Below are 26514 nucleotides of genomic sequence, written 5' to 3' on the forward strand. Positions count from 1 at the left end.
GAAAGAAATGTGGTGTATATACAGACAACAGAATATTATTCAGCCATAAAAAATGACATCTTTCCATTTACGACAACATGGATTGACCTTAAAGGCATCGTGCGAAGTGAAATATGTTAGAGAAAGACAAATATCGGATGGTACCATTCATATGTGGAGTATAAGAAAGCTAAAATCAGAGCACCTGGGTTGCTGTTAAGTGTCCAATTCTTTATTTCTGCTCAGGTCATGATCTCAGGGTCATGAGATCGAGCCCCGCCTTGGGCTCCATGCTGGGCATAGAGTCTGCTTAAGATTCTCTCTCTCCCCCCCTCGCAGGGGACACGGAGACTCTAACCAAACAGGGTTGCCTGAGTATCGGCGCGGCAGGCCCCTCCCCCAGAACACAGAAGGCAGGCTGAAAAATCAAGAAGCCCACAACCGGAGGCACCTGGGTGGCGCAGTCATTGAGCGCCTGTCTCCGGCTTAGGGCGTGATCCCAGCGTTCCGGAAAGGAGTCCCTCATCGGGCTCTTCCGCTGAGAGCCTGCTTCTTCCTCTCTCACTCCCCTGCTTCTGTTCCGTTCTTGCTGACTGTCTGTCTCCCTCTCTCAGATAAGTAAATAAATAAAATCTTTAAAGAAGAAGCCCACATCTCTAAGATCCCTATAAAACAAGGGGCACGGCCTGGGACCCAGTCAATAATTTGGGCTCTGGACAACCCCGCAACCTCTCCTCATCGGAATGACAAGAAGGAGAAGCCCCCCCCCCCAGCAAAGAAAAGACAGTGAGTCTGTGGCCTCTGCCACAGAAGTAACGGATATGGATGTAACCAAATTATCAGAAATGGAATTCAGAGTAACAATGGTCAAGATGATGAGAAGACTTGAAAAAAGTATTAAGGAAAATGTTACTGAGAATATAGAATCCCTAAGGGCGGAAATGAGAGCGAATTTGACAGAAATTAAAAATTCTATGAGCCAAATGCAGGCAAAACTAGAGGCTCTGATGGCCAGGGTCACCGAAGCAGAGGAAAGGGTTAGTGAATTGGAGGATGGGTTAATAGAGGAAAAAATGAAAATAGAAGATGGTCTTAAAAAAATCCACGCCCACGAATGTTGGCTACGGGAGATTACTGACTCAACGAAACGATCCAATGTTAGAATCATCGGCATCCCCGAGGGGGTGGAGAAAAACAGAGGTCTAGAAGAGATATTTGAACAAATTGTAGCTGAAAACTTCCCTAATCTAGCAAGGGAAACAAACATTTGTGTCCAAGAGGCAGAGAGGACCCCTCCCAAGCTCAACCACGACAAACCTACGCCACGTCACGTCATAGTGCAATTCGCAAATATGAGATCCAAGGATACAGTATTGAAAGCGGCCAGGGCAAAGAAATTTCTCACGTACCAAGGCAAAGGCATCAGAATTATGTCAGACCTGTCTACACAGACCTGGAATAAGATAAAGGGTTGGGGGAGCATTTTTAAAGCTCTTTCAGAGAAAAACATGCAGCCAAGGATCCTTTATCCAGCAAGGCTGTCATTCAGAATTGATGGAGAAATAAAGACATTTCAGAATCGACAGTCACTAACCAATTTCGTAACCACGAAACCAGCCCTACAGGAGGTATTATGGGGGGTTCTATAAAAGTAAAAAGGCCCCAAGAGTGATATAGAACAGAAAGTCACAGCCAATACAAACAAAGACTTTACTGACAACATGGCATCATTAAAAGCATATCTCTCAGTGCTCAGTCTTAATGTTAATGGCTTAAATGCTCCCATAAAATGCCACAGGGTTGCAGATTGGATAAAAAGAAATGACCCATCCACTTACTGTCTACAAGAGACTCATTTCGAACCCAAAGATGCATTCAGACTGAGAGTAAGGGGATGGAGTACCATCTTTCACGCAAATGGACCTCAAAAGAAAGCTGGGGTAGCAATTCTCATATCAGATAAACTGGATTTTAAACTACAGACTATAGTTAGAGACGCAGAAGGGCACTATATTATTCTTAAAGGAAGTATTCAACAAGTGGATATGACAATTATAAATATATATGCCCCCAACAGGGGAGCAGAAAGATACACAAGCCAACTCTTAACCAGAATAAAGAGACATATAAATAAAAATACATTAATAGTAGGGGACCTCAACACTCCACTTTCAGAAATAGACAGAACACCCTGGCAAAAACTAAGCAAAGAATCAAAGGCTTTGAATGCCATACTCGATGAGTTGGACCTCATAGATATATATAGAACACTACACCCCAGAACCAAAGAATACTCATTCTATTCTAATGCCCATGGAACATTCTCAAGAATAGACCATGTTCTGAGACACAAAACGGGTCTCAGCCGATACCAAAAGATTGAAATTATCCCCTGCATATTCTCAGACCACAACGCTCTGAAATTGGAACTCAACCACAAGGAAAAATTTGGAAGAAACTCAAACACTTGGAGACTAAGAACCATCCTGCTCAGGAATGACTCGATAAACCAGGAAATCAAAAATCAAATTAAACAATTTATGGAGACCAATGAGAATGAAAATACAACAGTCCAAAACCTATGGGATACTGCAAAGGCAGTCCTAAGGGGGAAATACATAGCCATCCAAGCCTCACTCAAAAGAATAGAAAAATCTAAAATGCAGTTTTTATATTCTCACCTCAAGAAGCTGGAACAGCAACAGAGGGACAGGCCTAATCCACGCACGAGGAAGCAGTTGACCAAAATTAGAGCTGAAATCAATCAAGCAGAAACCAGAAGTACAGTAGAGCAGATCAACAGGACTAGAAGCTGGTTCTTGGAGAGAATCAATAAAATTGACAGACCACTGGCAAGACTTATCCAAAAGAAAAGAGAAAGGACCCAGATTATTAAAATTATGAATGAAAAAGGAGAGGTCACGACGAACACCATTGAAATTGGAAGGATTATTAGAAATTTTTATCAACAGCTATATGCCAATAAACTAAGCAATCTGGAAGAGATGGAATCCTTCCTGGAAACCTATAAACTACCAAGATTGAAACAGGAAGAAATTGATTTCTTAAACAGGCCAATTAATTATGAAGAAATTGAGTCAGTGATAAACAACCTTCCAAATAACAAAACTCCAGGCCCGGACGGTTTTCCTGGGGAATTCTACCAAACATTCAAAGAAGAAATAATACCTATTCTCCTAAAGCTATTTCAAAAAATAGAAACAGAAGGAAAGCTACCAAACTCATTCTATGAGGCCAATATTACCTTGATCCCCAAACCAGGCAAAGACCCCCTCAAAAAGGAGAATTACAGACCAATTTCCCTAATGAATATGGACGCCAAAATCCTCAACAAGATACTTGCTAATAGAATCCAACAGTTCATTAAAAGGATTATCCACCACGATCAAGTGGGATTCATACCTGGGATGCAAGCGTGGTTCAATATTTGCAAATCAATCAGTGGGATACATCATATCAACAAGAAAAGACTCAGGAACCATATGATCCTCTCAATCGATGCCGAAAAAGCATTTGACAAAATACAGCATCCTTTCCTGATTAAAACCCTTCAGAGTGTAGGAATAGAAGGTACATTTCTCAATCTCATAAAAGCCATCTATGAAAAGCCTACTGCAAATATTATTCTCAATGGGGAAAAGCTGGAAGCCTTTCCCTTAAGATCAGGAACACGACAAGGATGCCCACTCTCGCCACTATTATTCAACATAGTACTAGAAGTCCTTGCAACAGCAATCAGACAACAAAAAGGGATCAAAGGTATTCAAATCGGCAAAGAAGAAGTCAAAATGTCTCTCTTCGCAGATGACATGATACTCTATATGGAAAACCCAAAAGAAGCCACTCCCAAACTATTAGAAGTTATAGAGCAATTCAGTAACGTGGCGGGATACAAAATCAATGCTCAGAAATCAGTTGCATTTCTGTACACGAATAACGAGAACGAAGAAAGAGAAATTAGGGAATCCATCCCATTTACAATAGCACCAAAAACCATACGTTACCTTGGAATTAACTTAACCAGAGACGTAAAGGACCTTTATTCTAGAAACTATAAATCACTCTTGAAAGACATTGAGGAAGACATAAAACGATGGAAAGATATTCCATGCTCATGGATCGGAAGAATTAACATAGTTAAAATGTCCATGCTACCCAGAGCAATCTACACTTTCAATGCTATCCCCATCAAAATACCGAGGACATTTTTCAAAGAACTGGAACAAATAGTCCTTAAATTTGTATGGAACCAGAAAAGACCCCGAATCTCCAAGGAACTGTTGAAAAGGAAAAACAAAGCTGGGGGCATCACAATGCCGGATTTTGAGCTGTACTACAAAGCTGTGATCACAAAGACAGCATGGTACTGGCACAAAAACAGACACATAGACCAATGGAACAGAATAGAGAGCCCAGAAATGGACCCTCAGCTCTTTGGGCAACTAATATTTGATAAAGCAGGAAAAAACATCCGGTGGGAAAAAGACAGTCTCTTCAATAAATGGTGCTGGGAAAATTGGACAGCTACATGCAAAAGAATGAAACTTGACCACTATCTCACACCATACACAAAAATAAACTCCAAATGGATGAAAGACCTCGATGTGAGACAGGAATCCATCAAAATTCTAGACGAGAACATAGGCAGCAACCTCTACGACATCAGCCAAAGCAACCTTTTTCATGACACATCCCCAAAGGCAAGAGAAACAAAAGATAAAATGAATTTATGGGACTTCATCAAGATTAAAAGTTTCTGCACAGCCAAGGAAACAGTCAGAAAAACTAAGAGGCAGCCCACGGAATGGGAGAATATATTTGCAAATGACACTACAGATAAAGGACTGGTATCCAAGATCTACAAAGAACTTCTCAAACTCAATACACGAGAAACAAATAAACAAATCAAAAAATGGGCAGAAGATATGAACAGACACTTTTCCAATGAAGACATACAAATGGCTAACAGACACATGAAAAAATGTTCAAAATCATTAGCCATCAAGGAAATTCAAATCAAAACCACACTGAGATACCACCTTACGCCAGTTAGAATGGCAAAAATAGACAAGGCAAGAAACAACAATTGTTGGAGAGGATGTGGAGAAAGGGGATCCCTCCTACATTGTTGGTGGGAATGCAAGTTGGTACAGCCACTCTGGAAAACCGTGTGGAGGTCCCTTAAAAAGTTAAAAATTGAGCTACCCTATGATCCAGCCATTGCACTACTGGGTGTTTACCCCAAAGATACAGACGTAGTGAAGAGAAGGGCCATATGCACCCCAATGTTCATAGCAGCAATGTCCACAATAGCTAAATCGTGGAAGGAGCCGAGATGCCCTGCAACAGATGACTGGATTAAGAAGTTGTGGTCCATATATACAATGGAATATTACTCAGCAATCAGAAAGAATGAGTTCTCAACATTTGCTACAACATGGACGGCACTGGAGGAGATAATGCTTAGTGAAATAAGTCAAGCAGAGAAAGACAACTATCATATGATTTCTCTCATCTATGGAACATAAGAACTAGAATGATCAGTAGGGGAAGAAAGGGATAAAGAAAGGGGGGGTAATCAGAAGGGGGAATGAAACATGAGAGACTATGGACTATGAGAAACAAACTGAGGGCTACAGAGGGGAGGGGGGTGGGGGAATGGGATAGACCGGTGATGGGTAGTAAGGAGGGCACATATTGCATGGTGCACTGGGTGTTATACACAACTAATGAATCATCGAGCCTTACATCGAAAACCGGGGATGTACTGTATGGTGACTAACATAATATAATAAAAAATCATTATTAATAAAAAAAAAAAAAAAAAAAGAAAGACATTGAGGAAGACATAAAACGATGGAAAGATATTCCATGCTCATGGATCGGAAGAATTAACATAGTTAAAATGTCCATGCTACCCAGAGCAATCTACACTTTCAATGCTATCCCCATCAAAATACCGAGGACATTTTTCAAAGAACTGGAACAAATAGTCCTTAAATTTGTATGGAACCAGAAAAGACCCCGAATCTCCAAGGAACTGTTGAAAAGGAAAAACAAAGCTGGGGGCATCACAATGCCGGATTTTGAGCTGTACTACAAAGCTGTGATCACAAAGACAGCATGGTACTGGCACAAAAACAGACACATAGACCAATGGAACAGAATAGAGAGCCCAGAAATGGACCCTCAGCTCTTTGGGCAACTAATATTTGATAAAGCAGGAAAAAACATCCGGTGGGAAAAAGACAGTCTCTTCAATAAATGGTGCTGGGAAAATTGGACAGCTACATGCAAAAGAATGAAACTTGACCACTATCTCACACCATACACAAAAATAAACTCCAAATGGATGAAAGACCTCGATGTGAGACAGGAATCCATCAAAATTCTAGACGAGAACATAGGCAGCAACCTCTACGACATCGGCCACAGCAACCTTTTTCATGATACATCCCCAAAGGCAAGAGAAACAAAAGATAAAATGAATTTATGGGACTTCATCAAGATTAAAAGTTTCTGCACAGCCAAGGAAACAGTCAGAAAAACTAAGAGGCAGCCCACGGAATGGGAGAATATATTTGCAAATGACACTACAGATAAAGGACTGGTATCCAAGATCTACAAAGAACTTCTCAAACTCAATACACGAGAAACAAATAAACAAATCAAAAAATGGGCAGAAGATATGAACAGACACTTTTCCAATGAAGACATACAAATGGCTAACAGACACATGAAAAAATGTTCAAAATCATTAGCCATCAAGGAAATTCAAATCAAAACCACACTGAGATACCACCTTACGCCAGTTAGAATGGCAAAAATAGACAAGGCAAGAAACAACAATTGTTGGAGAGGATGTGGAGAAAGGGGATCCCTCCTACATTGTTGGTGGGAATGCAAGTTGGTACAGCCACTCTGGAAAACAGTGTGGAGGTCCCTTAAAAAGTTAAAAATTGAGCTACCCTATGATCCAGCCATTGCACTACTGGGTGTTTACCCCAAAGATACAGACGTAGTGAAGAGAAGGGCCATATGCACCCCAATGTTCATAGCAGCAATGTCCACAATAGCTAAATCGTGGAAGGAGCCGAGATGCCCTTCAACAGATGACTGGATTAAGAAGTTGTGGTCCATATATACAATGGAATATTACTCAGCTATCAGAAAGAATGAGTTCTCAACATTTGCTGCAACATGGACGGCACTGGAGGAGATAATGCTTAGTGAAATAAGTCAAGCAGAGAAAGACAACTATCATATGATTTCTCTCATCTATGGAACATAAGAACTAGAATGATCAGTAGGGGAAGAAAGGGATAAAGAAAGGGGGGGTAATCAGAAGGGGGAATGAAACATGAGAGACTATGGACTATGAGAAACAAACTGAGGGCTACAGAGGGGAGGGGGGTGGGGGAATGGGATAGGCCGGTGATGGGTAGTAAGGAGGACACGTATTGCATGGTGCACTGGGTGTTATACACAACTAATGAATCATCGAGCCTTGCATCGAAAACCGGGGATGTACTGTATGGTGACTAACATAATATAATAAAAAATCATTATAAAAAAAAATAAAAATAAAGTTGAAGTTGTTAACCAAAAAAAAAAAAAAAAAGATTCTCTCTCTCCCTCTCCCTCTGCCCCTCCCCACCCCTGCTCATGTGCATGTGTGCTCTCTCCCAATAAATAAAATAAAATAAAATAAAATAAAATAAAATAAAATAAAATAAAATAAGTAAAAAAATAAAAAAGCTAAATTCACAGAAATGGAGTAGAGTGGTGGTTACCAGGGTACTTAGGGTGGAGAAAATGAGTTGTCAAAAGAGTACAGACTTCCAGTTAGAAGATGATTTAGTTCTGAGGATCTAATGTACAATATTGTGATTATAGTTCACAACACCAAATTATACACTTGAAAGTTGCTAAGAGAGTCAATCTTAAATGTTCTCACCACAAAAAAAGAAATGGTAATTATGTAATGTGACGGGAGTGTTAGCTAATGGTGGTCATTACATGGCAATATGGAAGTGTATCAAATAAACACGTTGTACAGCTTAAACTTACACAATGTTGTCTTATAGTCAAGTATATCTCAGTAAAGCTGCAGGGGAGGAGGTGGGAAGGAAAATCCATGTGTCTGGAGTGCAGGGAGACAGAGAGAGACTCATAGGAGATGGTTGAAGAGCAAGGCAAGGGCTCCACCATAAAGGGCTGGAAGGGCCACACAGAGGAGCTAGAATAAAGTCTAGGGACGAGGCATGAACAAAACGCGGTGTGCATCTATGGACTGGAATATTATTGGGCTGCCTGGACAGTCCCGGGCATTGTGCTGAGTGAGATAAGCCAGTCACAAAAAGACAAATACTGTATGATTCCACTTATATGAAGTCCCTAGAGTCATCCAATTCACAGAAACGGCAGCTAGACTGCGGGTGGACAGGGGCTGGGGATGAAGGGGAATAAGGAGTTGTGTGATTGGTGCAGATTTCAGTTTTTATGTTATGTGTCTTTAACCACAATTAAAAGTATTTTTTAAAGTACCTTTATAGAGATACTCTAGTGGCAACTCCTGACTCCAGTACTGAATCCAGCGATAAAGAGGAGATCCTGCCTTTGGTGAATTTTCTTTCCAGCCTAAGAGCTTATTTATTGAAAGTCATCATGGCAAGACATGTGGTAAGGATTTACCTCCTCAAAACACATTTTTTGGTTGTGTTTATAATCCTCATAAGGAACGAGAAACAAAGGCTGGCATCAAAGCTAACGGAAACACAGCCCGGGCCAATATTTGTGTTTTAGCTCCCTGAGCCCCGTGCTGCACTTTTGAACTCCGGATCAATACAAAAACAAATCTGAGCTGTTGGAAACACTGCGTTTGTGCTAATTTGTTGCGGCAACAAGAAGAGACTCACAGGTGGATGACAGACGCAGGCTCCCAGCCCGAAGTCACTGCCGGCAGACTTACCCTGGTGATGCCCAGTGCCCCGACGTTCTCGCTGTAGGAGGTGGTGCCGTTCCCTGAACCCCAGGCCCCCGCCAGCAGACAGCCAAGACCCTCAATGCCGATGCCACGGTTGACAGCGTGCCTCGGAGGCGGTGGGGCCCCCACCAGCCGGGCACAGGCATAGTAATCGCCTACTGACTCCACCATCGAGGCAATTACCCCCGCAATGATCCCAAAGACCCCAGCCAGGCTGATGGTGGGGAGGCCCCACTGTCCTGCAAGAGCGATGCAGAGGGAACGTTATTCCAGAAGACAACAGGTTGCTGAGCCCAAGATAACTTCTCTGCCGGAGGGGGGTCTTTGGAAGGCTTGAAAGGCCAGGCAGTGTATCTTCCAACCCCACAACTCTCCGGAGGCTTTGGCTTGGACTTCTGCCCGGCCATTCCTCCCTGAAGGCAAGTCAGACACCCAGACCTTGAGGTCACTGTGCATGAAAACAGTCAGCAGCAGGGCCCCTTCCTGGACAGATCGAAGCATTTGGAAGCAGAGATTCTTACTGATGGAGGCATGAGCTCCATAGTCCACGGGGCCAGGCCAGCCCTCCCTTGAACCTGGTTATTAATACACCTGAGTCAAAAGTGCTGGGAAAGGCAACCAGAAGTGGACTAAGGGATGGCCTTGACCTCATCTTCGCAGAAAAGTTCTAATTCAGCCCAGGGCTCCCTTGGGTAGAATCCAACTAATCCGGAAAGAGTCTCAAAGTTCTGGCTAGAAGGTCGAGACCTCTCTGATCTGCCCGCTCTCAGGCCATGGGTTCTGAGTAACATGGAGGAGGGAATGAGAGGAAGGTCCGGGAATGGGAGCCTTTCGTCTAACACCCCCAGAGGATTCTTAGGACAACCCAAGGGTCTCCTTCTTCTTCTAGGGGTTCATAGGGACCCCCTAGGGCCCGCTCCTCCTTATCAGATCTTTTGGAGGAGATCCATCCCCTGGCCCTATTCAAATCTCCATTCAGTGCCCTTGACCCCATGGACAGTCCTGGAAAACACAAGTCCCTGGCAGAAAGGGTCCCTATCTTCTCATTACCTGGGTAAGGGAAGCGAAACCAGGGAGCCTGGCTCAGCACATTGCCTTTGGTGTCAGTGCGGGCCAGGTGCCCATAGGCGGTGGGGGCCGAAGGAAGGGTGTTGGTGACTGTGAGCACGAAGCAGAGAAGCCAGGAGAGGCAGAGCGCCAACAGCACCTGCAGAGGGAGCCCCCTTCACTACTGGGCCCAGAGCCCCAGCTCCTGCCCACACAACCCAGAGGTGCTGGGCCAGGGAGGGAGGGCAGGGAAGCTCTCTGAAATGAGGAAATGCTGGGTTACTGGCCCTTCCAGTGACGACAGCAATCCGTGTCATAATGAGCACATTAAAGGAATGTAGGAAATAAACTATGGGAAAACCTTGTGTCCAATAGAGGCAGAAAGGTCTAGCAAAATAGGCACGGCCTGGGTCAGAAGGATTACTGTCTATCTCCCTTCCCACTGTTGGCTGGTTACATAACCTTGGATCAAACTCTCCAAGCCTCAGTTTCCTTGTCTGTACAATGGAATGATAATCACTGCTCTGCAGAGCCTGAAGCTTTACTGATATTTAATCCCTGGTGGCAGAGCTCCAGAAAGGTGTATTTTTAGCAATGTCCCCAAGTGATTCTTGTGCACACAGAAGGGTAGGACCACAGGCCTGCAGGGCGGTGAGAGATCAGTGAGATGCGGAAGTATCTTTTTACAACGTGAAATGTAGCTCACAGTTAAATTAAACATATTGTGTGTGGTTGGCAGCCACGCAGACCTAACACCGTGCTGTAAATCTGGCAGAGGAGTGTCTGAAAAGTGAGGGACCAGTCCCATCGCGAGGGATCCGGATTACCCACAAGCCACTGAGAACTTGATTGGAGCAACTGGGTCCTCAGTTTTGTATGATTAGCTGTGAACCTTGCTATGGGGACGGCCCCAGGGACGTGTGCCCAGGCTGTCCCCCACAGGTGCCCAGAGCAGCGACCTAGGGCAGGGTTCTCCGCTTCGGGGGGAGAAGCTTCGTGGAAAGACGGGGACGGCTTTCCACCAACAGCCGGGGAGCACTCCCACGGATGGCGGCAGGGCTCCCCTTGGCCTCCTTCTACAGTGGAGGAGTGGGGGGGTCAGGGAGGAGAGGCCCTGCACAAGGGGAAGCATTTGCTTCGGGGACCTTCTGGAAGTTTGAGAGGCTCCCCTCACTCTCTGGGCAAGTCCCCTAAGAAGGGAAGAGGGTGGAGAGTGCTTCTTACCGGGAAGACCTGAAACAGGTAGAACTTGGATGTGTGACACTTCTTCTCTCCTCCATAAACAGGCATGGGCACAGCGATGTTTTTCAGGTACTGAGAAAACAGTACGATGAGGAAGATGGTCCTGAAACAAAAACAAGCCACGCCCAGCCTGGCAAACCGAGGCTCATCCTAAGCAAGGGGCTTTGAAGCTGAGCCACCATGAGTCTTTGGGATGGGGTGGCCGGGACCGCACTGGGAGGGTCCCCAAGAAGGCAGAACCCATCTCTGAGAAGATGGGCTGTTCCCTTTCAGAGCTGCTGGTGGCTGGAGAGGAATACGGGGAAGGGGGGGCTATCATTCCCTGCCGGTCAGCAGCTGGACAGATCCCAGCAGGTGCAGCGAGTGAGGCCAGAGTCGGAGATTGGCTTCTCTCCTGGGTCATTCTTCAAGTCCTTGTGGTCAGACCGTCGCAGCAGCATGAATGAGCATGTCTTGTGCCAACCCCCAGTCCCTTCAAAGCTCTGTGGAAATGCCTAAGGCCTCTTCTTTCCCTAAAGACTTCCTGATCCTCCCAATTGACTGTCATTGCTCCCTCCCCTGACCATGCACAGCATTCTATAATTCTCATCACTGTGTCCTGGTGTCATAGCACCTTGGAGCCAAAGCTCATCTCTCTCCTACACCATAAGACTACTGAGAGCTGGAGTCATGTCTTTGCACCCTTCCCAGGTGCCAGAGGTTTACAAACATTTGCACAATGAAAACCTAGCATGCAGAGGACCAGCAGTATCACTGTTTTGTGAACACTACACTAAGTATTCTTATACACTGACCGTGATTAACTCACGGTGTTTGAGAACTAAAAATGTAATAAATAGTAGTAATAATAAATGGTAGCCATTTCACTGCTTATTAAGGTATTACAATGTTTATGAAAGTATCTGTAAACCACAAGAGTTTGCCAATATCCAGAACACATTATTCTAACTGGGTAATCTTCCACCGGAAAGAACTGAGCTGCCACTCCATTCCCAGAGAGTACTTACATGGCGGCAATCCCCCAGTGGATCCCAGCGTTATTGCCCGCAGAATCAAAGAGAGGCAAGGCCACCAACGAGATGGTCGGAGCGATGGTCAAGGGGCCAATGAAGCGCATGAGAAACCCAATGAGGCCCGAGAATCCCACTACTATCTGGACACAAGAAGCAACCATAATGGCACCCTGCAACTGAAGAGAGAAAGTACAGCTCAGACGCCTTGAAGCTTGCAGAGACTGTGGGCCTCAGCCCAGCCCTGGCCATCATGGAAGACCCAGGTGCGCCAGCCACTTCTCAACCTGGGCCCCCCAGGGGGCACGCACAGAGGCAGTGCAGGATCAAAGCTGAACCCCAGAGCAACGGAAGCAAGGAGAGCCTGTTCTTGCTCCTCTCTCCAGTTCTAGATTTCCAACAACCTGTTGGACATTTTCACTTAATTTGAAGGTTTTCAGGAAATAGCCTTCAAAAGTATTTATTGGTCATAGTGATGATGATGATGATGACAACGATAACATCACTCCGTAGCATGTTGAACCTCTTGCTGCTTTATTTTTCTGTGATCTCACATTCTACTGCAAGGGTTGGCAAAATTTTTTTTTTCTGGAAAGGACCACATAGTGAATATTTTAGGCTCGATGGGCCATATGGGCTCTGTCGAAACTTTTCCAGAAAGATGTGAACAAATGAGCCTCGCTGTGTTCCAATAAAATTTCATGTGTAGATACTGAAATTAAAATTTCATATAATTCTGACACATCATGAAATAGTAGTCTTCTTTTTCAACCATTTAAAGTGTAAAACCATTCTTGACTTGTGAGCTATATAAAAACAAGCAGCAGGCCAGATTTGGTTCATGGGCTGTGGTTTGCCAACCCCTGATCGACTGGACTGACAGAATTTACTTAATGCCTCCTTTCTTACTCTCCTAGTTTGGATGTTATGCATTCCATTTTATCCCTGATAACTTTTCCTTGTTTTAAAGTCTGCTCTTTTTTTTTTTTAAGATTTTATTTATTTATTTGACAGAGAGAGACAGCCAGCGAGAGGGAACACAAGCAGGGGGAGTGGGAGAGGAAGAAGCAGGCTCCCAGCGGAGGAGCCTGATGTGGGGCTTGATCCCGGAACGCCGGGATCACGCCCTGAGCCGAAGACAGACGCTTAACAACTGAGCCACCCAGGAGCCCTGCTAAAGTCTGCTTTTCTGAAAGTAATAGAGCAACTCCTACTTTCTTTTGATTAGTGTTAGCATGGTATATTTTTCTCCATCCATTTACTTTTAATCTCTATGTGTCATTATATTTATTTTTTTATAGATTTTTATTTATTTATTTGTCAGAGAGAAAGAGCACAAGCAGGGAGAACGGCAGGCAGAGGGAGAAGCATGCTCCCTGCTGAGCAAGGAGCCCAATGTGGGACTCAAATCCAGGACCCTGGGATCATGACCTGAGCCAGAGGCAGATGCTTAACTGACTGAGACACCCAGGCATCCCTATGTGTCTTCATATTTAAAGTAGGTTTCTTATAGACAACATGCAATTAGGTCACATGTTTTTGTATCCACTCTGACAGTCTCTGTCATTAGTTGGTACATTTAATCCATTGACATTCAAAGTGATTATTGATATAGTTGGGTTGATATCTACTATACTCATTACTGTTTTCTACTTGTTGGCCTTGTTCTTTGTTCTTATTTTTGTCTTCCACTCTTTTTGTGGTTTTAATTGAGCGTTTCATATGGTTCCATTTTTTCCTCCTTTCTTAACATATCAGTTACACTTCTTTCTTTCTTCTTTCTTTCTTTCTTTCTTTTTCTTTCTTTCTTTCTTCTTTTCCCTCCCTCTCTCTCTTTCTTTCTCCCTCCCTCTCTCTTTTTTCCCTTTTCTTTCTTTCTTTCTTTCTTTCTTTCTTTCTTTCTTTCTTTCTTTCTTTCTTTCTTTCTTTCTTTCTTTCAGTTTTCTTGAGTGTTGTCCTAGAGCTTGCAATGTACTTTTACAACTAATCCAAGTCCACTTTCAAATAACACTATGCCAGTTCATGGGTAGGGTGAGCACCTTATAATAACAAAATAATCGTAATCCCTCCTTCTCATCCCTTATATCATGCCGTCACTCATTTCATTTATATCTAAGGACACATAAGTAGATACATAAAAATAACCATAATACCGAAAGTTGAAGTTTGAATTGGCCTAAGGAATTAAAAACTGAACTTGCTTTCCCTTCCCAGTTTTCTACTTTTTCTGCTACCACCATGTCTTAAAAATAAAACAACTGTTCACTTTCACTTCCCCATTACTTAAAGCCCAGTAAGTAACGACCTTCCTATTGGTTCTATATTTGCGTCACCTTCTCTGGTGGGTAGTATTAGTGATAGACAGTTGGTGTGCTGACCACCAGTGGTTGCAATCCTTGAGATGTGTGTGAATAAATATAACTCAGTTAAACATGGAGAATCTACCTTAAATTCCAATAGGCTGGCTCAGGGAATTCAACCAATCAATCCAATTAGTGAAATGAGGTTGAAATTTGCAAGCACTTTCTCTTACTTACACCACTGATGAAAAACACTGGGCCAGCAGATGGAGCTCAACTACCAGAGATAAGGCTCGGGGTTTGGCTCGAGGTGTTGGACCCTTGGAGGTAACGGGGAAAAAATAGTGAAGACTACTGTCTTAGGGCTAAAGGAATCCCTACCCTGGGCCCTAGGTTTCAGAGTAGGAGTTGGCAAACTTTTTCCTATAAAAAGCCAGATAGTAAATATTTTAGATATTGTGGGCCATGTGTGCTTTCTATCACACAGCCTTTCTTTTTTAAAACAACCTTTTAAAATGTAAAAACCATTCTTGGTTGTGAGCAGTTAAAAAAACAGACCTCGGGCTGGATTTGGTCCCAGAGCCGTAGTTTTCATAATCCTGTTTTAAAGGGCTGGGTAGATCATAAACACAAAAATAAACAATGAAGGTATTAAGGAAAATACGATGTCTCTGCCACTTGGGATCCCACGTTTAAGGCAGGTACAGCATGACCCACATCCCTAAACACCTCCCTCACTATTAATACTGTTCAAGCCCCTGGGAAATTATTTTCCAGAACTCTTGCCCAGTGTCCTCAAAACACAAGGCAACTGCTTCTGAATGCACTGGAGGTCTGTGAGCTGCGCTACGGCCGGGCAGCCGGCAGATGCTTCGTTAGGACGCGGGAAAGGTTTGAGCAGAAAAGCTTGGGTAGGAGAAGAGACAAAGGAACTCGACAGATCTTTCTTCTTAGAGAGTATGCAGGCAAGAGATTCCTGCATAAGAAATTCCAGCAGGTGTGCGCATGGAAGGGAAATCCTGCCCGGCATCTAGCAGAGCAGGGTGAGGAACCCCCACTTCTGTTCTTTGCTTAGTTTAAATTTGGATGTAACGAAGTTGACTAGAGGCTCCGGGGGGGGGGGGGGGGCGGGGGCGGGGGTACAGCAGAAACAAACAAAGAAACAAACACCCACGAGCCGCGCACGTGTTCTGTGATTCATTCATTCTGTGGATGGCGTCGTAAACGCAGGCTTGCCCGAAGGAGCAGAGTCTAATTGGGAGAAGGCTCTCCAACACATGGCATTCTGAGACTGGCTAGTCTCCCTGGCAAAAGTCCAGGGCCCACCAGCTTGACAAGTGAAATTCTCGGGCATATCTTGGTCCAGAGCTACACGGGATTGTTCTTTAAAGATTCAAGAGCCTCGTTAACCCTGGGTCCGCCCCTGAGATAAAAAGGAAGCACAAGGGCTTAATGGCACCGCGGAGGTCCGTCCATCAGAGCACAGGCGTGTGCAAACAGGCTGCTTTTGCAAAGGAAGAACTGCAGAAGTTCTGGGCTGATGCTCACGGGTTATGGCTCAGTACTGTGCCCTCGCAGCACAGTGCTCCCTGAGGTATGGCAAGTGACCTTGGTAGAGTCCACCCGGGATGAGGACGGACGCTGTCAGAGGCCAGGAGCCTCAGCTCAGCCGTGCGGCTTCGGGTGAGGTTGTGGTCTGGAGCCGCTCCTCACCCCCCACCCCCGCACAGACCATTACTAACTAGTCTGCGCTGTCTGGAATTAGACCACTAGTGAACAGCACCAATAACTCTAGGATCAGAGACCTCAGTCGTATCTCAAGTGAGGCCAGGAAGACATTCAAGTAAGGAAGGACAGATAAACAGAATTTGCTGATTAAAGGAAGGAGTTATGGGTGCCTGGGTGGGCTCAGTCGGTTAAGCGTCTGCCTCTGGCTCAGGTCATGATCCCAGGGTCCTTGGATCGAGTCCCACATGGGGCTCCCTGCTCAGTGGGGAGTCTGCTTCTCCCTCTGCCTGCTCCTCCCCCCGCTTGTACTCACCCTCTCTGGTCTCTCTCACAAAAATAAATGAATAAAATCTTTTTTAAAAAGTAAAGGAAATAGTTATGGTCAGGTAAAGAAAAAGCAGTTACACTGGAGGGGTTCCTAGGATTCATGAGCCAGTGACAGTCCTCCCCTCCCCTGGGACAGATGCTACCTCACAAGGTAACCTAACTCTAGCAACAAAGACCTGAGTCTCACCACTGAGTCCCTGAATTCAGAAAGCACTGGTCGGAGTGTTGCTGAAGATGCTGCTCGCCTAACTGAGAAAGGTGGGGGCTGGGAGAGTGTTTAACATCTCCGCAGAAGGCCCTGGGTGGAGGCAGGAGATAAAGCAAGTCCACATCCAGCCAATGGGCGGAGTTATGTGCGACCTGGCTGACTCCGCACACGTAAATGGCTGGGATTGCCCCTGGATTGCCCCTGTGTAAGTATATGGGTTCCTGGGCTGTGGCCGGTGATGAGCAGTTTGGTCTGGCAGGTGGATCTATTGAAATTTTACCTTGTGTGGGACGGGAGTGTATAGTTAAATCTCAAATACTGATGGTTCATGGTGATGTCCCTGCGTCTTACAAAGAGGGAGGTAGTGTGATTTTGAATGTAGTCACCAGGGTCCACGAGTTGACACCTTGGACCACAAACCATGCGCACTCGGGCTCCCAAACGACCTAATCTCCATCTCCATCTGAAGGCACCTGTGTTGCCCAGGATGGTCCAGATTGCCAACAGCAATGGGCACAGGTGTCTTTGGTGGGAGAATAGGAGGGTGTGTGGCCCATCATGGAGCTGGGAGTCTGCCTACACAGGACATTTCACAGAGTATGGGAGGATTTCGTATTTTTAAAAACTGGTATTGACAGTGTTGCTGGTTTGAGCTTGGCCTATTCTGCAACTGAAGACCTGGCCCAGACTACTAGGAAAAAGACAGGTCACCCAGATTGCCCACCAGCATGCCGATCAACGTCTGTAGCAAACAGCTCAGGGCCTTCTTGGCCTCCCTCACTGCGTGAGCCAATTCCTACAGTACATCCCCTCTTGTGTGTATCTCTATATATCCCGTTGATTCTGTTTCTCCAGGGATCTCTGACTGGTACACATACCCTATGATTCAGTAATTCCACTCCTACATGTCTCTTTGATGGAAATACATAGATATATTCACCTAAAACCAAGTACACAGACGTCCATAACAATACTATCTATAACAGCCAATAACTGGAAATTACCCTTAAACACAGTTCGGGTAACAGCAGAATAGAGAAGGACATTGCTGTATGAATATATAATGGAACACTACTCAGTGAAGTGAACGAGGAGTCTACCCCTACATATAACAATGTGGAAGACTCTTGTAAAAATTATATTGAATGAAGAGAGCAAGGCGCAAACGAGTATGTACTGTGGAGTTCTGTATAGAAAGTTCAAAACCAGGTGAAACTCATCTATGGTGTTAGAAATCAGGTCAGTGATGATCCCTGGGGGAGAGGTGACTGGAAGGAGGCACAACGGGGCTTCTGGGGTGTTGTTAATGTTCGGTTTCTTGATCCAGGTGCTGGTAACAGGAACAAGTTCAGCTTTGGGAAATTTATTATGTTATTTTATGTATGTGCTAAACTTAAAGGAAAAAGTTCATTTACAAAGGTCCAAGTGCAGACATTGGAAGGAGGGGAGCAAAATAGAACTAGAGCAAGATGATCAAACACATAGTGGTAGTATCACATTGCCCCCTCCACCCCCTCCCTTCCCTGTTACCTCTCGGATTCTCTTCTGCCATTCCTCGGTGAACTCAGGAGAGCTGGTGTTCACCAGACTGGCATTAAGTGTCCACTCTGGGCACTTCCAGGCGGGCAGGGAGAGCATGGCCAGGGAGGGTGCCACAAAAGCAAATGTCCCTCCCTGGAGAATGGGCAGCCTGGAAGAGGGGAACAAGGATACAGTTACCCACGGGATCCGGTAGCATGGGTCTGAAACTGGGCCCACTAGGGGTTCTTTAATCCCAACCTCTAGCTTGATTTAGAGGCCATACGTGACCCAGCTGGCCTCGGTATACAGGGAGCTCCTGCCACGCTCCAAGTCAGACCCAGGAACCCTGTTAAACTTTGCACAGATAGGAGAGATAAGTAAGAGGAAGACAAGAAAACCAAATACCAGTCTTGGAGAGGCGAACCCAGGAGGCCCTGGGAGATGATTTGGAGACAGCACAGAGCTCAGCAAGCATGTTGAGTGCGTACCATTGTCTATCCTGGTTCCAGAGAGTCTTCCCCAGAGCCCAGGATAAAAGCACAGCTCCCATGTGGCGTTTTCCCACCAAGAGATGCACAGCCTAAAATCTGGGTTGCCAGATTCCTTTGTGTCTTCAAAAATGATCAGCAATCCCAGACCTTGACCTTCAAGCCTCCTTTTTATCACGTGGACAGAATAGTTTTTAGGTCAACTATCAGGGCAAGTTCCTTCCATCCAGGCCCTTTTTACTCCTGCCTGGCTTCTCCCTCTGGCCTGTGTGAGAACTTCTAGAACTTTCTTCCCTTTGAGGTGAACACAGCCTGATCAGTCAACTTCATTAGATCAGAGGCTATTAAGGCTACCCTAGTCTGCCCACCCATGACACTAATATTGGGGGAAGGGTGCCACAGAGGCCCCCCAGCATCTCGATTGCATTTGTTCCTGTGAAACACCCAGTTCAGATACTTTTTCTTCACAATACAAGAAGGGTATTTTTGAACTCAGAATTTCACAAAAACCTCTTAAAGGGTTATTCTCAAGAATGACTGAGTACATTCTCTGTAATGAAAATGTAAATTTGATGGAAGAGTTTTACTGCCTAAGTGGCCTTGGTATCTTAGCTGAACATTAGAATCGATGACGCCTGGGCATCACCCTCAGAGGAATTAGTAGGCTTGTCTAGGAGTGCGCCCAGCTCCAGGGGATTCTAGTGTGCAGCCAGGGTTGAGGACAACTGATCTACCTCCATAAATCTAGACCCATAAGGCTCCAAAGTAGAAGAGAATACATTGTCCGTGCGAGGCAGGAATACACAGGTGATGGTGGTATAGGTATGTGTGAATACTTTTTTTATTTAAAAATTATGAATCTGAATATCTTGACAGAGAAGGGAAACATGCTCTACTTATATCTTTACAAAATCCCCTTGAGCTGTTAAAATGAACATATAAACCTTTGTATATGGTTATAACCACTGTTACATAAGACAGAACTTGTATTTTAAATTTTTGCTGTAATTCCATATGCACATTGCACTCATTCACCAAATGTCTATTGAGGATCTGCTCTGTGGTGGGCAGTGGCTGTCATGATATTGAGGACACCATGCTGAGTGAGACAAAACTCCCACTTATATTCTAGTGACACATGTCTCAGCCCTCACGCTAACAAAATAACCACTTCCAATAACTTACTCTCAAGTAAGTTAAACACCTCATGATGATGCTTACATACAGTCCGCCATGTCTGCTGTGTCCATTCTACTGGGTCCCACAAGGGCAGGGGTTCATTATTTTTCAATCCCATCCCTCCAGCGCTGAGCCTGGTGCCACAAAAATCCTGCCAACACTGGGTTTATCATTTAGGTTTCTTTTAAGTTTAATAGGCATGGAATGAAGTCCTAACAAATGTTAATTTGCATTTCATTAAGCTAGGAGAGATGTGCACTCATTTGTGTGATGTAATGTCTGTTTTCTCCTTATCTATAAACTGTCTGCTAGTTATATAGGGTTTGGATACTGTCAAAATATATTTGTAACAATTCTTATGATAGTGAGCTTTCTTTTCATTAAAAAAAAATGCTTTCTGTTACTGTATGCAGGAATTTGTCCCCAATTCAGAAATTATTAAAGAGAGTATTTCAAAATTTTCAAGTAGTTGAACTCCTTTCTAATTCTGTTCATGTTATTTTCTTTCAAGATGATTACATGTTGTTGGGATAATATGATACATGGACTTTCTGCCTTTTTTAATTGCTGAATATCTTTTATGTTGGAGAGTAAGATGAATTTTTTTTCATTTATTGGCCTCAGGGGATTATCATGCTCTACCTTTAGGTTCACATAATGTATCCATACATTTTTCCCTTATTATTTTATACTTACACCTTCCAGTTCCATTTTCTACTCCTTCCTGCCCCATCCCCACCCCCATTTTGTTAGGTATAACTTTTTGTTTTAAGATTTTATTTATTTTAGAGAGAGAGTGCGTGAGCCTGTGCAGGGGGAGGAGTAAAGGGGGAGGGAGAGAGAGGGAATCTCCACCAGACTCTGTGCTGAACGCAGAGCCCATCGTGGGGCTTGATTCCATGACCCTGAGACCATGACCCAAGTCAAAACCAAGAGTCGGATGCTTAACTGACTGAGCCGCCCAGGAGCCTCAGATATAACTTCTTACCAGGACCCTTTTGGTAGACAGATGAGAGCAAGTGAGAGAGAGAGAGAGATCTATATACACTCCTTGCATTCCAGGAATGCATGTTCCCCAGTACGTGTATAGGGTATGTGCACTCAGTACTATCCTAGGCTTTCATTGTTCTATGCATGTCTTACCTTTGATGGTGACCTTGATGCATAGCTCAGCGTTCTTTTATATTTCCTGATTAATTTTATCTGCTACCATGATGGCAACCCCTATATTTTTAAAATCTGCGCACGAGTATAATTCACTATTTTTCTACATGTGCCTTCTGATTTAAATGTGTCTCTTATAAACTATAGACTGTTGATTTGAAACCAACCCAACATTTTAGATCTGGAAGAGCCTCTTGAAACATATCCAGCTTGACCTCATCATTTTTATAGATAGGAGATCTGGGCCCAAGGTCACAGAGTTAACCAAGAGGAATGCTCAGGTCTCTTCCCTCTTCAGCCAGGTTCTCACTGCCCTATGACACTGATTAAGAACACAGCACACACCCATGGCAAGTCTAAATCTGGCTGGACCTCCTATCAGTTGTGTGACCTAGACATGTCACCCAACTTCTGCAAAGCCTCAGTGTCGTCTTTGATAAAATAAGATAAGAGTACTCTTCCCGGGGAGTAGCTATGAAGATTAAATATGTATAAATGTGTAGGCCAGGGCCTGGGGCCTCTAAAAGCTCACCAAACAGCAGTAATTGTCATTCCTTTATTATTCCCTCTGAAATGTGTGGGTACTTCCTGAGAAGGCGGTGTACGTTCCAACATTTTCTTTTATGTTTTCTCTTACATATGTTCTACTGTGGGCTTTGTTTTGTTTTGTTTTTTAACTGTTGTCTGGCATTCCCATCTCTTGCAGGTGGGTTCTCTAAGGTTTGTTTTCTGCGTCCCTTGTTTTCTCTTGTGTTGTTGGAATCCATGTGCTGGGGCTGGTCCAAGGCTGCCTCTCTGTGTTAATTACCGCCTTGCTCCGTGGCGCGTACTCAGCCCTGCAGGTAGTACAGCGCCACCTGCACAGACCCCAAAGCTTCCACGCCACTCCTCTTCGTGATTTCTTCTGTGCCAGTTCTTAAAGTAGACACTATCTCTCTACTGTAGGGGCTTGTGTTAACATTTGAAGGTTAATGTCTGAGGCACAGCTCTCTTCACGTGGTGCCACAACACGTGTCCATTGGGATGGAGTTGCTTCTGTTGGATCTACTCATCACCCTGAAGCTTTCTGCTCTAGTATTGTGGTTGGATCGGTTCCAGAGGTCCCCCTTCCCTGGTTCTTTTTGTTTTCGTTACATTTGATTTGAAAGAGGTGCTCTGACAGTGTCCCACAAGTTCCAACATGCTATGTATTAACTTGAGCGTTTACACTTCATCTTGTGTCAAATAGGATTTCAGAGGCTTACAAATGTATTACGATACAGTAAGGACCTACCACTCTATGCTCAGACCATCCAATTTCACTTTCCAGCTATTCCTCTCCCCCTCCCGGCCCCACTCGCTACACACCCAGCCTCCTGAACCTTTACAGGAAGGGCCAGTCTGCGCTCAGACAGAATGAGACCTGGCTGCAGTTTCCCATTGCTGCCCTCGCAACATCCCGTAGAAAATGTGGGCAGACTCTGCTTATGCACCCTACTCCTTCCACCCTTCTCTGTCACATTTGGATGCTCGGGTCTGAGGAAGAAAAGATGCCCGCCATTCCTTACAACAATGACTTGCAAGTTTCCTAAGAAGAGGTTAAATGTCAAAATCTGTAACTTAAAAGTCTTATAGGACAGGTATTTTGGGTTGGCAGAGCCAAGGAATGTGTCCCCAGGGCTACTATTACCATCTAAGTTTACGTAGTATTTTAAAGGTACACAGCATTTTCATATAGTTATCTCGAGAGCTCTTCAGGGCAGTCAGGTGATGCTGCATTGCATGTGCAGGAGACTTGGGGGGGGGGTTGGGAGGGCGGGGAGGGGAAGTGACAGTGGGAGGGCTCAGCTCGGAAGTGGGGAAGCCCTGATCAGAAAGGCTGAGTCACCCGGCCAAATTGCAACATTCTGTTTGTTATAAAAACAACTGATAAAAAGACATGAGCTAAAAACAAACTATAGAGTTAATGTTAATGATTAGAGGAGACATTTTTCTCCTCTCTTTGTAGTCCTGTCTTAATCCATAGCCAGAAACATCTACCCTTTTGAAAGTAGTGGGAAGTTAAACTCCCACCCTTCTCTCTGAGCTCTCAGGTACTCCTGTTGAAGAAAAATGTGTTCATGACACTAGTTAATGACATTACAGTGACTTTATTCAAGGGGACTACTACAATGCAGTTTTGTAGTAAGGGAGAGCGATCAGGCTTAACTCTGAATACCGTAAGAAAAGGTGGGAAATTATAGCGCAGGAGCAGGGTTGGGTCAGGGGCTGGAAAATGACTAAGCGGAAACATCAGGGATAAGGTAGGAGGTGGGGAAATCGTGTGAAGGCAGGCCAGGATGATCAGACATCACCTGAGTGATGGTAGAGAATGAGGAATCCAATCAGATAGGGAGAGCAGGGATTCTGACTATACCGAATTAGCCAAGATTCTTGCTGAAATTGGAAAACGCAGAGACCAATATGAAAACTCAAAAGTCAAACCTAGTGTCTGTTGGACTTAACAACAGAATGGTCAGAGTTGATCTTGTCCATTAGACATTACAACTACATAGAACTCTTCTACTTAAGTGATGAATAAACAGAAAACCCAGCATGACTTGGCCTGAGAAAGATCCTGCAGAAAAGGGGAAATGTTTTCCTGCTCTGAAGATTTAGAAGAAAAATTTCCTTTAAGAAGGAAGTGAAAATTGTTGAGTATGCTCAAAAAATATAACAGAGGATACAGCTGCATTAAGAATAACGTGGGATAATATTTTTTAAGATTTATTTATTTATTTGAGAGAGAGACAATGAGCATGGGGGGGCGGGCAGAGAGAGAGAGAATCCTAAGCAGACATCACGCTGAGCATGGAGCCCAACACCAGGCTCGATCCCAGGATCCTGAGATCATGACCTGAGCCAAAACCAAAAGTCACCCAGGCGCCCCACTTGGGATATTTTTAAACAAAATTCGAATAGAAGACATATGATGACTTAAATAAATGAGGCATATACCATATTCCTTGAGGAAATAAATAAATGAGGCATATAAATGAGGAAATAAATAAATGAGGCATATACCATGTTCCTTGAAAGGAAAATTCAGTATCATAAAGGTGTCACTTATTCCAAGTTAATCTTTAAATGTAATGCAATTGTAATCAAAATCCCAATGAGAATATTTACTTTAACATAATGATTTAAAAATTCGTCCTGAAGAACTTAAAAATTAGAATAACTTGGAAAGACTTTTCAAGGAAAGAATAATGAGGAAAACATGGCCAACTGAATAAAGTATAGTACAAGGTTATTAATTTTAAAACAGTGTGGGGGCACCTGAGTGGCTCAGTCGGTTAAGCATTCAGCTCTAGGTTTCAGCTCAGGTCATGATCTCAGGGTCGTGAGATCAGCCCCACATCAGCCTCTGCACTCTGCACGCCCCCCTCCAAATAAATAAATAAATCTTTAAAAAAACAACAACAATGAAACAGTGTGGTAATGGTTGAAGACACAACAAGGAAATTAATGGCAGAAAGTAGTAGCCCTGAGACAGATAGATCCTAGGATATATAAGAACTTAATATGTGATGAATAAAGTCTTGATCCCCATTTATTCGACAAATGATATTGAGGTAATTGGCTTCTAGGAGAAAAAAATAAATTTGAGGCCTTGCTTCATACAATACACCTAAATAAATCCCAAATAAATTCAAGAGTTAAATTGAAAAATCTAAATACACATACAAGTACTTGTTTAAAAAGATGATTATTTATCTTATCTATTGGATATAAAAACTATTTCTAAGTCTAAAAGTAGATCAAGAAATAGCAAAGGAAAAAAGTAATAAATTTTTTAAAAATTAAATTAAAAGTAATTAAAATAAAAAATAAATTACATAGAAACATCAAAGCTTTGATATGGTAAAAATATCTTAATCAAAAATCAAGACACAGGGGCGCCTGGGTAGCGCAGTCGTTAAAGCGTCTGCCTTCGGCTCAGGGCGTGATCCTGGCATTCCAGGATCGAGTCCCACGTCAGGCTCCTCCGCTGGGAGCCTGCTTCTTCCTCTCCCACTCCCCCTGCTGTGTTCCCTCTCTCGCTGGCTGTCTCTCTGTCACATAAATAAATAAAATCTTAAAAAAAAAAAATCAAGACACACTAAAAATGTTTCTGGCAATTAATAAAAACAAAAATTTGATATTCTTAATATGTACTGGATTTTTTTGCAAAGTAAGAAAAACATTGACTCCTGGTTAAAAATGCCAGATTATACACTATCCCCCTCCTGAAACTCCAATAAAATGACATTAGAATATATTTAGAAAAATATATTTAGAAGAAAATATATTTTAGAAACTCCAATAAAATGATATTAAAATATATTTAGAAGACTAAATCACAAGATAAAGATCTGAGCAGGAGACAATTGAAAATAACTTTGAAAGTTAAAGAGCAGGTGAATAGTGGTAACTGATCTGACCGCCCTGGGAAATCAGTATCCTATGCTAGCAATAGGCAAATGGCATTACACTGAAAAACTCACAACGTATCAGGAATTGGTTCTTGAAGTAGGGTTAAATGTGGAGCTAAAACAGGTTTAATGTATTTTTCAGAACTAGTCAGGTAACTGCCCTTCCCCCGTCTTGGCAGAAGACTAGAAGTTTATTCTGCAGAAAAGGCAAGACACAGGGTTGGTGGACTGCAGGGAAACTGGCACAGTTGAAGTGGAAATACCATACTGAACACTGGGGTGATTCATTTAATATATGCACGCTGAACACTAAGCCATCCAGCTCACTTTCCCACTGAGCTTCTAGCACACTTCCAGCCAGGGCTTTACTCTCTAGGCAAGAGACTGGAAGGTCCTTTTCTGGAGGCTAGGACAACCTGAGAGGAAAAGCATAAAGATGTTGAAATTCAGGCTTCCCCAGCTATGCTAGGAAAAGCATAAAGATACCTGAATGTCATGACACCATATTAAGACTGCAATGTGAATTGTGACCCTTGCAGTTGGGTTATGTGGCATTCCTGCATATTATGCTGCAATGAAGTCCAAAGTGAACAAGACCCAGTCTCAGGCTCAGAACTTCCAGTCAAGTTTTTGAGACCAAACCTTTAAATATGAACAGATATACAAGGATCACCAGACAACCACAGGACTATAGATGACAGAGACCCAAATAAAGAAACAGATGAAAGTAACTTGTCCTATAGGGAGATGATAATTTTTTAAAGATTTTATTTATTTATCTATTTATTTATTTGAGAGAGAGAAAGAAAGAGATAGTAAGAGAGAGCATGAGCGAGGAGGAGAGGGAGAAGCAGCCCCCCAAGAGCAGGGAGCCCGATGCA

General features: G+C 43.7%; 1 protein-coding gene across 3 annotated transcripts in view; it reads right to left on the reverse strand.

Annotated features, from left to right (window-relative positions):
- Positions 1–26514, reverse strand: part of LOC113264493 (solute carrier family 23 member 1-like) — a 60904-nt gene that overhangs the window by 8564 nt on the left and 25826 nt on the right. For all 3 annotated transcript variants that reach the window (XM_026511542.4, XM_048212954.2, XM_048212955.2), the window contains 5 exons: positions 18379–18538; positions 12283–12464; positions 11258–11378; positions 10037–10193; positions 8972–9225 (listed from right to left, as the gene is read on the reverse strand). In XM_026511542.4, the coding sequence (XP_026367327.1) occupies positions 8972–9225; positions 10037–10193; positions 11258–11378; positions 12283–12464; positions 18379–18538 (874 nt within the window). The remainder of the gene's footprint in view (positions 1–8971; positions 9226–10036; positions 10194–11257; positions 11379–12282; positions 12465–18378; positions 18539–26514) is intronic.

Source organism: Ursus arctos, unplaced genomic scaffold (genome assembly GCF_023065955.2).
Source record: "Ursus arctos isolate Adak ecotype North America unplaced genomic scaffold, UrsArc2.0 scaffold_3, whole genome shotgun sequence".
Taxonomy (NCBI): Eukaryota; Metazoa; Chordata; class Mammalia; order Carnivora; family Ursidae; genus Ursus; species Ursus arctos.